At 39.8% G+C, this 16,081-nt stretch overlaps 1 protein-coding gene across 1 annotated transcript in view; it reads right to left on the reverse strand.

The window, feature by feature from the left end:
• Positions 1 to 16,081, reverse strand: part of pde4b (phosphodiesterase 4B) — a 273,742-nt gene that overhangs the window by 233,452 nt on the left and 24,209 nt on the right. Inside the window, exons 2-3 of the mRNA XM_031900281.1 lie at positions 11,804 to 11,889; positions 10,720 to 10,952 (exon numbers count right to left, since the gene is read on the reverse strand). Coding sequence (XP_031756141.1) covers positions 10,720 to 10,952; positions 11,804 to 11,845 — 275 coding nt within the window. The 5' untranslated portion in view covers positions 11,846 to 11,889. The remainder of the gene's footprint in view (positions 1 to 10,719; positions 10,953 to 11,803; positions 11,890 to 16,081) is intronic.

Consider the following 16,081-nt stretch of genomic DNA (forward strand, 5'->3'; position numbering starts at 1 on the left):
AAATCTTTGTTGTTAACTTTTGTATAAATGTCTGTAAATCGTATCAGATTTATTTGGCCCTCAAAAAGATGCAAATATTACCCCTTATTTGACAAAGAAACTTCACTCATCAAGAGGATTTTGCCAGAAAGGTTAAAGATGGGAGGCAGTCTTTATAACTCTTGGCATTGGATATAAGTGAAAATATTTATGTTCACCATGGGACCCCCTTCTCCTTACACCTTCAGTTTTGATAGAGCTTCACTGTCAGGAGCAGCCACAGGTGGGTGGCTGGCAGGTAGGAGCTTATATGCCGTGTAATATGGATAAAGGGGGTACTGCGCTTGTTGATAGGAAGGAAACAAGTTATGATGCTGAAACATGATTTATTAAGTAAAGCAATGAGAATGAGTGATAAGAAATATGGATGTCCTTACAACAGGCCAGTGGTCAGAGGCAGGCAGAAGACAATACAAATCGGTAAAGCAGGCAGAGGGTCTGGACTGGCAGCAAACAAGGAGGGTCCGGAATAACAGGCAGTGGTCATGGGCAGGCTGAAGACAGGGAAAGTCCAATAAACAGGCCGAGGTCAATACCGGGAGATCCAACAGAGGTCAGGAACAGGAGTTGAAGAACAGGATAAGGTGAACGTAACCAGGCAGGAATCAGGCAGGTACACGGTCAGGAGTCAGGCAGGAACAAGCAGGAATCAAGCAGGTAAGGTCACTGGATCACAAAAAAGGGCTTAATGATCAAGCAACCAGGGGTTGCTTGTAACAGGTTTATAAAGCCCGTTAATTGTCTGATTGCAACCACCTGGGCTAATTAAGGGAGGAGAAGGTGAGCATAAACACAGAAGTGAAGAGGGGTTAACAGAATGTTTTGGGCTGGATGCCCAAGGTCTCCAGTGGCTCAGTGAGGTAATGCAGAACCTGCCTAACATACAGTCCAGAGTTCCAGTACAGGCAGGTCCTGACATTCACATCTGTTACTTGTTGCTTCATTCTGTGGGGTATGCATATCAATACTTCTACTCAATGAACCTGACCTTGAAACACCATGTCCATGCCCTCCTGAAGCTATTGGTGAGTTGCTTGTTTTAAACCTTTTATCTGCACTAGATTTTTTAACTAATTTGTGGTCTATATAATAAAGTGAAAGCTCTGTAATTATCATAATATGTACCACTTAGAACAGAGAAAGGACAGAAATATTTACATAAGTGCATTAAATACAGCTTGTGCTGAAATCAATATTTGCTTTTTGTTTTAATCATGAAATATCTGGTTCATTGAGTCGTTGTGAGGTAGATAATTAAATTAACAGTGCAAAGATTACGCCCCCCCCAAAAAAGCATCATGAGCTCTTAGGGCTCTGGCACACGGGGAGATTAGTCGCCCGCGGCAAAACTCCCTGTTCGCGGGCGACTAATCTCCCCGAGTTGCCTACCCCTGCCATCCCACCGGCGAACATGTAAGTCGCCGGCGGGATGGCAGACGCGGCGGGCGATTTCAGGAAATCGCCGAAAAAGACTTGCGAGTCTTTTTCGGCAATTTGCGCGATGTTTGCCCAATGTTTGGGCACCTTCAAAGGCACCCAATCAAAATTTTCAGTCCTGTCCTATCAATGAGATATCCAAGGCTTTTACCGATATTGGTCGGCTCATCTCCCACCATACATGCACCGATTATCGTACAAAGTTTTGTATGATAATATCAGTGCATGTAAGGCCACCTTAAAGAATAAGTAAACCTTTTTTTATCAGTAAATTTATTCTAAACAGCCTCCAGAATTGCCTACCTTTGTCACACTGTTCTTTCTGACCTGGTTCCTCAGTTACAAGCTGCTCGATTCCTCTTCTTCCTTGTTCAGAGTGAAGCCCCGCTCCCACTTCCTGTTCAGGTCTCTCATCAAGAAAAAAAACCCTGCTAATGCACAGACTGGCTCCTGCTGCCTCCAGGGATGTGCAGAAGGCTCTCCACTACGACTGCAGGTAGTCGATGTAATGAGAGACCTGAACAGGAAGTGGGGGCAGAGCTTCACTGTGAACAAGGAGAGGAATCGAGCAGCTTGTAACTCAGGAACCAGGCCAGAAAGAACAGAGGGACAAAGGTAGGCAATTCTGGGAAGCTGTTTAGAGTAATTTTATTAATAGAAAAAAAAAAAAGGTTTACTTGCGTACTTTACCCCTGGTGCAGGTTTTCTATAATGATAGATGAGGTCATGTTTATGGAAGAATTTTCCAGCAGCAGAACCTGGCTACAACCTTGGGACACAACATGAAGCTGAAGGGAGGAAAACTTAAATTCTTCAATTCAATCTTTATGGAAAGGGTTATAAACAAAATGGAATAGCCTTCCTGCAGATGTTGTACAGACTAACTTGATAAAGGAACTCAAAGATGTATGGAATAAATAAAAAAAACCGAAGAGTTGAAAAAAAGGTATAATACAGTAGGGCTGGACGATATACCGTTTAATACCGAATACCGGTGTTTTTTTTGTAAAACTATATTCATTTTTCAGATACCGCAATACCGCGTGCGGGCCGGTCTCGCGCACTCCTTGCGCGTCCCGTTGTCCGCGGGACGTTGCGCGCGCGTGTCCCGGTGCGCGTGCTTCAAAACGCACGTACATGTCAAAGCGTGCACGTCCGCGGCACGCTGACGGCGCCGGTTCTGCGCATGCGTGCGGGGTATTTAAAGCTATCAAACGCCTCCTCCTGTGCTATGTTGTCTGTGGCCTTGCCTGGGAAACTAAGCCTGCCTGCCTTACGACTTTCTGTTGCCGATCCTTCGCTTGCCTGACTCTGATTTTCAATACTGCAGTAATTATTCTCTAATTTATTAGGAAATGGGGTTAACACCTAATCATGCATGGAAAAAAAAAATACCATCAAATACTGTGACACTGATATAATTTTGAAAAATACCGTGATATAAATTTTTGGTCATACCGCCCAGCTCTATAATACAGCACCTAATGGGTGGTCAAGTTGAACCATCAGCTGATTTTTCTGCATTCAGATTCTCATAATGGGCCAATCTGCTTAATAGGACAGCCTAAATGTCCCAAAAAATTGGCAGACGCTGGTTCCACAGGCAACTATTTCATTCAAATCAATACTATAGATGTAGTTAACACTGTGATATATTTATAAATCGCATGGATTCTCAGTTTTGTATGGGAACTTCAGAAGTGACCCAAGCCTTATTCTGAAAATGCTAAACATAGCTTGCACCTTATTTACATTACAACACAAGAACAAATGTGACCACTACTATGCACTGGTTTAAACTGTGGTGGTCACAGCTCAGCACAGCTGTAATTATGCTGAAATTATATCGGGAAAATACTCCATTATGGGTAAAAAATATGGCTATTTGTATTTAAAACTGTACTTTGCACAGTGCACTTGCTTTCACAATTGTGCCTATTAGCTACCCCTTCTAATAGTAAATAAGGCCTTCATCAAGGCCTGTCAAATAAAAAAGACATTGATGCTGATCTGAAGTGTGCTAAATGCTGTTCACCTTGATGAATATAATTAGGTTCTTCATGTTTAGTATTTCTAAATCCATTAATAAAATCAGACAAAGATTAGTTTATCGGCATATGAAATTAACCAGGGGGGTGGAATAGGATTATAAATACACACATTCACTAACCTAACAATAGTACTTCTAAAGAAACTTATTGGTTTTGATTTCCAACACTGATCTTACCAGATGCCCCTGAATTTAATATGTAATGTCACCTTGTTCAGCAATCTATGTGCTGGCAATAGGTTTGTCAGTAAAGTGAGAAATGGGTTTTTATTACATCTAGAAATGAGTCTGTGCTAAACAAATGGTTGAAAAATCACAAATGTTTTTGCAAAGGAGACAGTTCACCTGAGCCTTAGGGATGGCAGATTGCAGCTGCTGCAAAGCACAGCACATGGATCATTCTCCCTAGGGGCATTTCAACAAGTCTGAGCTTTAAATATCTAGGCCAAGCCCCCATAAATTGAATCCAATGTATAAACACACATGTCATCAAGTAAATATGATTGGATTGTGATTGGAATAACTTTAAAAATTAGGGAAAGCCGATAACAGCTATATATTTGTTTTAGCTCTTATGCCATAGCACATAGTGAAGGTGAAATAGGTAAGAAAAGCACAATCCCCCACTATTTATTATGGGGCATGTGGGGACGCCTACTCAGTTTGCTTTTTAATAACAACATTTCCACCAGGCCCAGGGTAAGAAAAGTTGGATTAAAGAGCAAGGTGGACATTTTGGGAATAGGTCCAGGAACCTCTATGTAATTTGCCAATGTTAATATGGATTTCATCTTAAAAAAATGTATTAATTATGTGAATTGGTATAGATGCTGTTAAGAACGAACTACGAATCAGTGATTAGGCAGTGGTAAATTTTGCACAAAGTAATTTAGATTAAAAAATATACACATCCACAGATATCATCCATTTGGTCACCATTTGGTGAAAAACCCTGTCTGAAGCCTCTTCAATTTTTCTCAGAGGGCACAAGATTTACTCCTCATGCCAAGATGGCTAACAGAGCAGTCACTGAATCAACTTTCTGCTAATAGCTATTTTAGTAACTCATTTTCTAAAAGTTATCCCTTTCTTGTAACTATCTAATGAATCTACCAGTAGATTCACTTCATTTAGAGAATTCCGCAATTTTTACAGCTCTCACTGTAAGAAGCCTTTTTCAAAATATTAGGATGTAATCTCCTTTCTATTAGTATGGAACCTCCTTTCTTTTAATCTCTATAAATATCCTCATGCCTACTGGTTAATAAAGCATTAGAGACTTTATTATATGGTATACATAGTTATCTTATCTCCCCTTAAGCGCCTCCTCTTCATTGTATACACATTCCCAACTTAGCCAGCCTGTCTTCATAACTGAAACTTCCATAACCTAAACCAACTTATTTACCCTTCTATAGACTCTTTCTAATTCAGTCATTGATGAACAATAAATAAAATAATAAAAAAAGTGTTATTGTTGGGCACAGGTATCAGGGAGAAAGCTAAGTTAAAAACAGACTCACACAGGAAATCTGTATAGAACAATACACATGGTTAAAACAAGGAAATTGAAAAACACTCATGCTAAATTATATATGGTACAAAAATGGTGAGCAAGGGAAATTCAGGGATAGCCAAGTGAAAATGACATCAGGTAACCATACACTGTGGGAGGACTTGCAAACTCTTTAATTAAAAAAGGTATATTTATTATGGGCAGAGACATGAGTGCTGGAGCGCTAATGGGCACAATGTTACACTTAGCAATTGCCCCTGTGTTCATGGTTCATGCTGCTGCACTGTGGGCCTTGCAGGACATTTAAAATGCAGTACATAGAGCAGAGTAGAGTGTTGGCAAGTGATAAGGAGAACCTTGTGCCTTGCACAACTTCCAATGCATGCAACAGGAGATGTCCATATCTGTTCCATGTGATACCCCTTCAATAATCTGTGCTGCATGGGGCAAATAGTGCCGGAGGGGTCATTTATGAGAACATAAGTACAGGGCACCCACTGACATGCCCTAACTTACATGTCTGAATGTTAAACATGTTAGGACAGGTAGGTGGCAAGGGTGGGGATGCCTACATGCCTCCCCCACGCTCCTGCAGTTGGGACTTGCATCTGATACTCCGCAAACATACAGGCCAATGAATTGCCTTATGGTGAAACTGACTTTATTGTGTGTGTGTGAGATTATTCTAGGAACTGTAAGTTCCACTGTAGCAAATCGATGATGAACAATCTGCATCCATCTGTCTATCATCTATCTATCTACTAGTGTACAAGTAAAGGCAGAAGTACATTAGAGGTAAGTGTGCCTTCCTGGTTGTATTTTAGCAGCTGGATGGTAGAAATGATGCTTGATGCCACTGTGATTAGTAGGGATAAAAAGTATAGGAAGAAAAGGTAGCAACCCTAGTTTAGTGACTGATTCGATATTAATCCTATGTATATAGAGGGCTACGGAAAGAAATATATGATAAAACAGATTTATTACAATGTATAGTGAGAGCCTTGCTGAGCTGGAAATAAACAAGAATAACAATAACAATTGTTTATTTTTGCGCTATTTGTCATTTCCTTAATATTCCTAAAATGTGACTCATTCCAATTTTAAGAAATATGTTTCCTACTGTCATAAAAACAATAGACAAGGTTTTGAAAATGATCTGGCAGTTTGTATCCTTTTTTTTACATAAACTGATTATGTTTTCTGGGGGAAGAATAGGAATAAAAAAACAGAAGATATGAAAGTAGAGCAACGCCTCCTAGTGTTTCTTTTAAAAAATGTAAACGTATTTGAGGCCAAAGAATCCTTGCTTAATTTACTGGTGTGCAGCACTTCTTTCTACAAATAACAAGCATTGACAACCATGATATAGCATTGACTGTCACTGTAAGAAGAGTGAGACACAATGGTACAAATGACACAAAACACCCTTTTCTGTCATATATGAGAAAATAAACTGTGCTGACTTGATATCAAAAGACAACTGAAAAGGCAAATGACAGCACTTGAAAAAGAAATTTACATTAAAGCAGTATTTGCAATGGTATTTACTGATTTCCTATGAAACGCATAAAAACCCTACAGAAAAGAGAAAAGCAAAGGAAAACAAGCCTATTTTAATACAAACCATCAATAAAATATCACTCTTAATGCCAAACATAATCAGTAGTTACAATCTACATTACTGTTGAAGTTTTCCTAAACAGCTCATTTAAAACCTGTTCTGTAGTTGAGGTATAATTACAATCAAGAATTACAATTAATGATTTGTCCATATACACATGAGCAATAATTGTCAGTGACCTTTTACCTTTATGTAAAAATCCAGCATTATTCTATCAAGGTTTTTTTACGCTTTTCTTCCAAAGCGACCTCTGCACTTGACGCTTTTTATATACACGCATGGTCTTAACTGGTGAAAATAATGGTGTATATAGCTTTAAGAAGGGCTGGATGGCTTTTTGGCAAGTGAGGGAATACAGGGTTATGGGAGATAGCTCTTAGGCTGATGCCACACGTGGCGTTTTTACTCTGCGTTTTTTCTCAGCTTAAAAACGCCGCACAAGCCACACAGCCCCTGACTATGGCGTTTTTCAGCCTAGTACTGGTGACGTAGCAAATCCCGTTTCCATGGTGCTAATAGTGCAAAATAGTAAAAAACGCTGCGTATTTCAGCTAGGTCTGGCAGCTGCCTTTGTGTATACATAGGAATAGCTTGCTTTGCAAATACTGGCGTATTTCAGCCAACACTTGAAAAATCCGTGCTAAGGCGTTTTCTAGCGTATTTCCGCATTGTGTGGTTTGCTTCGAGTCTTTTCAAGTTATTTCTATGGATGATGATATCAGGCATTTTTCAGCCGCTGAGAGAATTAGAAAATACGCAGCATAAAAACGCCACATGTGGCATCAGCCTTACTATAAATTGATCCAGGGACTGGTCCGATTGCCATCGTGAAGTCAGGAAGGAATTTTTCCCCCTCTGGGGCAAATTAGAGAGGCTTCAGATGTGGTTTTTTGCCTTCCTCTAGATCAGTGCTGTCCAACTGGCGGCCCGCGACCCCCCTCTGTGTGGCCCCCCACCTGTCTGGCTGCTTTGATGGCTTACTCTTGTGTAAGCTTTAAATGGTATCAGTACTGTGATTAACTGCCCCCCTGCATGGTTCTCACCTCAGATTCAGGCTGTATTGTTTAAATATGTAATCCCCTGTGTTGTTCACACCTTTTAATCTCTGCATTGTTCACCCCCTGCAGTGTTCACACCTCAGGCTCAGGCTGTAATCACCCATATTGTTCCCCTGTTCACACCTCAGGAGCAGTAGAAACCCACAAATAATCCCTGCACACTACAAAAAGAACATATACTGTGGTGGTACTTCAATTAAAAAGTTTTTTAATATATAGTTATTGTGCAGACTGTAGAAGCAGTGCCAGCATTGTGTCACTGTAGGCTGCCTGTGTGTGCCATACACACAGGCATCATAGGGCAAGCAGAGTATGGCACACACAGGCAGGGTAGGGAAGGCAGAGTATGGCACACACAGGGAGAGTATGGCACAAACCAGCCAAGAATGGCAAACACAGTGAAAGTATGGCACACGCAGGCAGGGTAGGGAAGGCAGAGTATGGCACACACAGGCAGGGTAGGGAAGGCAGAGTATGGCACACACAGGCAGGGTAGGGCAGGCAGAGTATGGCACACACAGGCCAAGTATGGCACAAACCAGCCAAGAATGGCACACAGGCAGGGTAGGGAAGGCAGAGTATGGCACACAGGCTGGGTAGGGAAGGCAGAGTATGGCACACACAGGCAGAGTAGGGCAGAGTATGGCACACACAGGCAGAGTAGGACAGGCAGAGTATGGCAGGTTTTTGCTGTACTACAACCATTAATATGGGTATGGTCATGTGATAACATGGGTGTGGTTTCAAGTGGGTGCGGTTTCAAAAAGGGGAGTGGTCAAAACTGGCTTCCATTATTGGCCCTCCACCACGTAGGTCGGAAAAATTCCGGCCCTCGGTACAACAGAAGTTGGACAGCACTGCTCTAGATCAACTAGCAGTTGAGCAGGCCGGTTATATATATAGGCATTATGGTTGAACGTGATGGATGTATGTCTTTTTCAACCTAACTTACAATGTTACTAAATCTGGCGCATGGGCAGCATAAAATAAAACAGTCACCTTGAAAAATCTGCCATTGATTTTAAACATCTTTGTAAACTATTTTTATGGCATAAACTGTTTTACACTGTATGTACAAAATGGCAGATGTTTATCAAAAAGTATAGTGAAATAAACTGAAGTGAATACTGTGTGTAAGTCACAATGATACGTGGATATGTCAGGATGTTTCAGTCTTTTATTGATCTACCAGTGCTGCTTTCAGGATTTTCACAAAATATGGACTGAGCATATGGACCAAGAATAGGCTTGAGAACCGAACTTAGAATTTGCTGACTTTTATAGTCACAGCTTTTTGCTTTAATATCTATAGTGTCTTCTAATGTTCTTTCATGTCTGTTGGGTGAAGCACACATTATTCTCTATAAAATATTAATAATATATATCCTATATTTAATATCAATTAAAAATTAGTTTCTAGTCTTTCCATTAACTCTACTGCACTATTAAATTCTTGATATCAGTTCCTTTTAAAGTTAATTGCTGGTTGTAAGCTACATCAGCAAAGACTATGTTCAGGTGATAATAAATAGGCTAGCTCTCCAAGATGACACCTAGGCCCACATGTGAAATGGTCAGCTGCTTCAGCACACTGCCCATTGACCCACTCTCATGGGGGTGCCTTTCCCATGTCTCTCTAGAGCTAGAGGTTAACCCCAATTATTGATGGGGGACATAAGCAAACCACGTTTTAGGTCAAAATAGCATTCTTAGAAACCTATTCATACAGGAATATTTAGGCAGTGATGCCACATCTGGGTAAATTGCGTTATTTCTTCCATGTGTGCCTACTTTTAGAATGACTTCACAAAGCATACATTTATCAGTAAATTAATTTAATTGGTAATTGTAACACAGTTAAATCTAATTCATTTGTATTCCTGGAAAACATGTTTTTCATCTCGGTTTTTAGAAGTTAATCTTCTTGAAAATACCTTCCTGCTTTTAGGCTGATGCCACACGTAGCGTTTTTACGCTGCGTATTTTCTAATTCTCTCGGCGGCTGAAAAACGCCTGATATCATCATCCATAGAAATAGCTTGAAAAGACGCGCAGCAAACCACACAAAGCAGAAATACGCTAGAAAACGCCTAAGCACGGATTTTTCAAGCGTTGGCTGAAATACGCCAGTACTTGCAAAGCAAGCTATTCCTATGGATACGCAAAGGCAGCTGCCAGACCTAGCGGAAATACGCGGCGTTTTTTGCTATTTCGCACTATTAGCACCATGGCAACGGGATTTGCTTACGTCACCAGTTCTAGGCTGAAAAACGCCATGTGTGGCTTGTGCAGCGTTTTTAGGCTGAGAAAAAACGCCGCGTAAAAACGCCACGTGTGGCATCAGCCTTAGGCCTTAAAAAAGCATGGCTTACCTAATGCAGGTGGGGATTTGCAATGGATCAGGTGCTGTTTATACTGAGAATTAATGGAGTGGCCAAGACAATAGCTAAAATGTTAAATTGCATTATAGCCACTTTATGGGGAACTGGCAAGAGTCATTAGAATGAAGTGGAGCAAACTACTGAAATGTGCATTTCAAAAAGAACACACTGCAATTTCTTCTTTCTTATATTAAGATATAACAGGTTATTTTAGCAATACATATTCGATAGCAGAATGGGACAATTGTACCACTAGAAGCAGTATATGGGGCAGCTGTATGCTTTAGGACGGGCTGGACTAGAATGAGTACAGAAATAAATTGCATCATTACTGCTAAGACATTACTCCACTGTTACCTGCACCAGTATAAATCCCATTATCCCAGCATTGCCCCCTATCCAACTGTTCATAAATATTTTCAATGCACCAAGCACGTGTCCTTGGTAGTTTTACATTTTAATAAGGTTAGGTGAACACTAGACTGTGTTTTACTTGCATGTATCTTCTAATATGCTTATATTTTACAAAACCGTGTACATTAATCTCTATATCATTTTGAAGGTCAACAAATACTCCATTAAGCAATACTCTATAAATTATTGCATTTATAACTTACCTGTCTTTCTCTACAGGAGTGACAGCAATCTTCGGAGGAAGAAGCAGTGGCAAAGTTGTAGGCCTGTGGATGTAGTCTGGTGTCTTTGCCCTTCTCATTTGCCTGTGATGTAATGGGGGTAACTGCAATGTCCCTGAGCAGAATCTTTTTCCTTTCCAAAGGTCTATCCCCATGTTGTACCCATAGGAGCTATAGGACTTGCTCAGACAAACCTCAGTGAAATTCTGGACATTCTGATAAAAAGAAATAATGATGGACATTAGCATGTAGCACTGCTACAAACCAATATTGAAATGGTGTGCTCCACCGATTATAGGCTGTGCAAGACAGACTAAAATTGAAGTTTAAACATAATAATCCTACGACAGAATTATCATGGTTTAAGTATACTTTGACCAGATCCCTCGTTTTATTGGGATGCTAAAAAAGCATTTATTTGGAGCTATGGTTAGATTGCCCCTTTACAGATTCTATCTATCCTAAGCAACTCTGGTTATACAGATTCATACAATGCCCTCTATGCAGGCCTTCCAAATAAAGACCTACACCGCCTGCAGCTAGTACAGAATGCTGCTGCAAGATTGCTAACAAGCCAACCCCGCCATTGCCACATAACACCAATTCTTTGCTCACTACACTGGCTACCCATAAAATGGAGAATCCTTTTCAAAATTGGCATGCTAACATTCAAATTCCTACATGGCCTTGGCCCCGGATACCTGAAGGACTTGTTGCAACTACGTCACACCTCCCACAATCTTAGATCAAATGGATCCAATAATCTGACCACCCCCAGAGTTCAACTGAAAACCTTTGGATCCAGAGCTTTCTGTCATGCTGCCCCTACCCTGTGGAATGCCTTGCCAAATGGGATCAAAACTGAAAAGCCACCTGTTTAGCCTGGCATTTATGTCCACATAACTTTTCCTCTGCACACATAGATATGTACTGATCTGAGACAAGCTTATGCGCTTTGGGTCCCACGGGAGAAAAAGCGATTTACAAATGTTTTGTCGTTGCCGTCATACTAGCCACCACTAGAAATGAGCAAGAATCAACAAATAATGTAATAATGTAAACTTACATCTTCTGCCGTTACTGTCATTACACTTCTGCTCTTCTTCATTATTCTGTGTGATATTTAGGCAGGCAGAAATATTGTCCTTACACCTAAAAGAACCAGAAAGATCAAGATGTAGCAGATTAGTGATAAGTAGACAAAGTCAGTACCCAATTTGGGACCTATTTTTCCTGTGCTTAGTTAAGCCCAAGTTCTGTTTGCCTCCTGAGGACAGGTTTGAAAATCATTACCATTTTTTAGATGCACACATCAAGAAATGCCCAAAAAAACACCTGCATTTTTCACACCTCAGACTGAAAGCCCCCACATTGTTTACCTATTCACACCTCAGACAGGTGTGTCACTGTATGTACTGCCTGCCCTGAGGTATGGAACACACATGCAGAGTAGGGCAGGCATAGTATGGCACACATAGGCAGGGTAGGGCAGGCATAGTATGGCACAAATAGGCAGTACTCTGCCTGCCCTACCCTGTCTGTGTTTGCCATACTCTGCCTGCTCCCTGCCCTATGTTGTGTGTGTGCCATACTCTCCCTGCCCTATGCTGCCTGTGGGAGGTGAACCTGGCAGGGGTTTGTTCTGGGAGTTTGTTAGCATTTGGAAATTATATACTGGGGGTTGCAGTGCTGACATAATTCTTTTAATTATGAAAGAAGGATAATATTCCTACAGTGAGCACCAACCATTTAGGTTTTTGCTGCACTACCACCATTAGTGTGGATATGGTCTTAAAAGCTCTTGTGATAATATGGGTGTTGTTTGAAGTGGGTGCAGTTTAAAACAAGGGTAGTGGTCAAAACCGGCTTCCATTATCGCCCACCATTTAGGCCAGAACTAGACAGCACCGGTCTAGTGTATCTTACAGCAGCCCTTCTGGCATTTTCCAGGACATACAGACTGCCAGTTCAGGTGTACAAGGTCCAGCTACTACTTACAGTTTTGCAACTTTCTATAAATTAGATAGGCTTTAAATGTACAAAAATACATCTAAAAATCTATTTCAGTTATAGCTTACTTGTGAAGTCCAGTTGGGCTACTCTAGAATCTTGTTTGGGCTTTTAGTGGCTGAAATATAGGCCAGCACTGCAGATGGAACAGATGAACACTGGCAGCAATATATAAACGAAACAAGCCCTATGTTGCATTTGTCACTTTTTATACTTATTTTTAAACCATTTTGCCTACAGAATTGTGCCTAGTAAAAATAGGGGCAAAAATATAAGCAATTACAATGCAGCAGAAAAAATTATATGGCATGCTCTTGCCTGATGTACATGTCAGAATATGTAAATCTGACCGGTACGGAAAAGGTGAGCAATAGATCTCCCTCTGAGAACAAACTACATAAACAATGTAACATCAATGCAAGGGATATAAATCTTAATAATATAACATACCCTTTGTTATAAAAACTGTTTGTTTTTCATTCTAGTTGTGCGACCTGTAATAATATGTCCAAATGCCCACTGAATGATGTCATTGTCTTAATATATACTATTCTAGCTTTGCCAAAAAACTTTTATGCATAAATAAAAATAATAAGGCTTGGTCAATTAGAGTTAAACCATTTACCTCTCTGCAAAACAGAAATAGAGTTGTTCTTAAACACAGAATGAATAGAATTAAAATGATATGGTTTATCAACATTAAATATATTTTATATTTGAAACAAGCCTTTTTATTACTCAATACAACTGCAAGAACATGGTTTTTCTCAGTATGGGATACAAATCATAAACTTACTTTCAACTTGTACAGTTAGAATGTTTAAAAGAATGGGGCCTCATTTATGAAGGGAATGGCAAGGTGCTATGTGCATGCCTCTGTTTACGAACTGTATTCATTCTGAGGAACCACTTAAATGATCTTATATATACATGCTTTTATCAGATGAGGAATGTGACATCATGATTGACTGATAGACTACCCAGGGTGCAAAGGAATTTTAACACCGCCATATTAAGAAGCTAGATGATTTACATTTCCAACTATAACATTTGGTAGATAAAAGCTCAGTCAAACAGACTACATACAGACAACATAATTGAATATCTGCCATGTTAGAACAAGTACAAACTATAAAAAAAATAACTCAAAATGGGTGGACCCTGAAAGTCTGACATTTAAAAAAAGTACAATTACAGCATATTATTTGTAATTTATTTACCACAAGCATGTCAAGAAGGCTCCCCAACCATGCTCTGGTAACACTAATCAATGTGTCTCATAGCCCGCTTGTGCTAGTCAGTGGCACAAGCGGGTCTGTCAGATTACTCATTCTCCTATCGATTCCAGCATGCTCCTGGGAGAATATTCAGAAACCTTGCAGAGGGGGAATGAGAAAGAGTTTCAAAATAAACCAGCTTCATAAACATTAATCACATTGGGCAATTATTATATGATTTTTCAGATTAATAGTAAATCAAATATTATGTCACCAGCTGAATGGAAATTAAAAATATAAAAAGGAATGGCAATAATTGTATTACACAACAAAAGGTGGAAATAGATTACAGTTGCACAATATAGATATCTTATAAAGAAGAGTAACTGCTCACTATTTATAGCTCAAAAATATCAGCTATAATATAAAATGGTAGGCCTAAAATATCTAGACAAGGTCTGTTTTAAAACAAAATTATACTTTAACCTTAATTGTAATCCTGACAGTTTTCTAGGAGAGTAAACAAGCTGTCTTCAGGATGATACACCTCAGCCACTACCTCTGAAAGCAGAACTAGATTTGCATAGGGCCTCAATATCTGAAAAATGGTTCTAAGATAAAGAGACTAAATGGGAACTTACTTAAGAAGGGTTTCAGTTCTGTTTTATTAGGCACTGTAGTGCATGAACCAGAATGCAGAGAGAGAAAGAATAATATTCTCACTGTGGCCAAGATCAAAAACATTATTAAAATGCCCGAGTGTTGTAACAGTCTTGATTGTGATCACATTTTTATTGATCAGAATTATATAAATGCAGTAACAGCCTAACGTCTACAGATGGCAGCCTAATAGAGGAAATGCAGCTCATAAAGAACAAAGGTTTATGAGATTTGTAGCCACTGTGAAGGCATATATTTTCTTCAAGTCTTACTATAACATAACATAGGAAGCATGCACACAAGATATATAACAGTTCATTTACATCAAATCAGTAATTAATTTAAAACAGAAAGGACATACCAAGGACATACCACCTAAAGGTTACATTCTCAAACAAGCATTGCTCCACAAATGATCCAGTTCATGCATTTTACATAGGCAGATTGACAGTAATTATACTGGCACTGTGAGAACTGTACATGGCAGAAATTTCCATATTGCCTGTCTTAAAAGACCTTTTCCATGGATATAAACAGAATCATATGGTTTCAATACAGCCATTAGTTGCGCAGTTTTAGAAGACTATGGTGTCAGTCTGCTTAGGTATACACTAGGGGGCAGGTTTAATTAAGGCTAGGTTATTCCCTGCAAACAAAAATTTTGAATACCTTTTTATGCTAATTTTTTTCACTTTGGCCTGAGCACTGTTTTCAAGTTGTCCTCTCTTTGTCTGCGTGGTTTCCCCCCATAAACCAAAGCCATATAGGCAAATTGTATGGATCCTGATAAAAACTGTCCACATTGTTTGTGTGTAAATTTAATAGAGATTCTAAGCTCTACTGGGGCAGAGACTAATTTGAATGATTTAGAATGTTGGTACAGAACTGCATATAATGTATATATGTTTTTATGCAATTGAATGTGATAAAACCTTGATAGATTTTTCACTTTTTTTTATACTTCTAAAATTCTCAGGCAGCATTTTGGAGATAATAGTCTTGAGTGAACAGTTAAGGTAAGAGTTTCGTATTTGTTCAGAGTGATGCAGATGTAATTTTGACAGCAAGTGGTGGAAATGACCCAATCAGCACAATTGCTGTGCTGATCTGTGTTGAAATGGAAGTACATGTGCATGCATTTTAAAGTATCAGAGGCGCATCTCCCTCTTGTGGCATTCCGACCTATTAGAGGCACATCTCAATCTTGTGGCATTCTGACCTATCAGAGGCATTTCTCCCTCTTGTGGCATTTTGACCTATCAGAGGCACATCTCACTCTTGTGGCATTCTGACCTATTAGGTGCATCTCCCTCTTATGGCTTTCTGACCTATTAGAGACGCATCTCCCTCTTGTGGCATTCTGACCTATCAGAGGCCATATCTCCCTCTTGTGGCATTCTGACCTATCAGAGGCGCATCTCCCTCCTGTGGCATTCTGACCTTGAAATTAGTGGCTG

Source organism: Xenopus tropicalis, chromosome 4, assembly GCF_000004195.4.
Source record: "Xenopus tropicalis strain Nigerian chromosome 4, UCB_Xtro_10.0, whole genome shotgun sequence".
Taxonomy (NCBI): Eukaryota; Metazoa; Chordata; class Amphibia; order Anura; family Pipidae; genus Xenopus; species Xenopus tropicalis.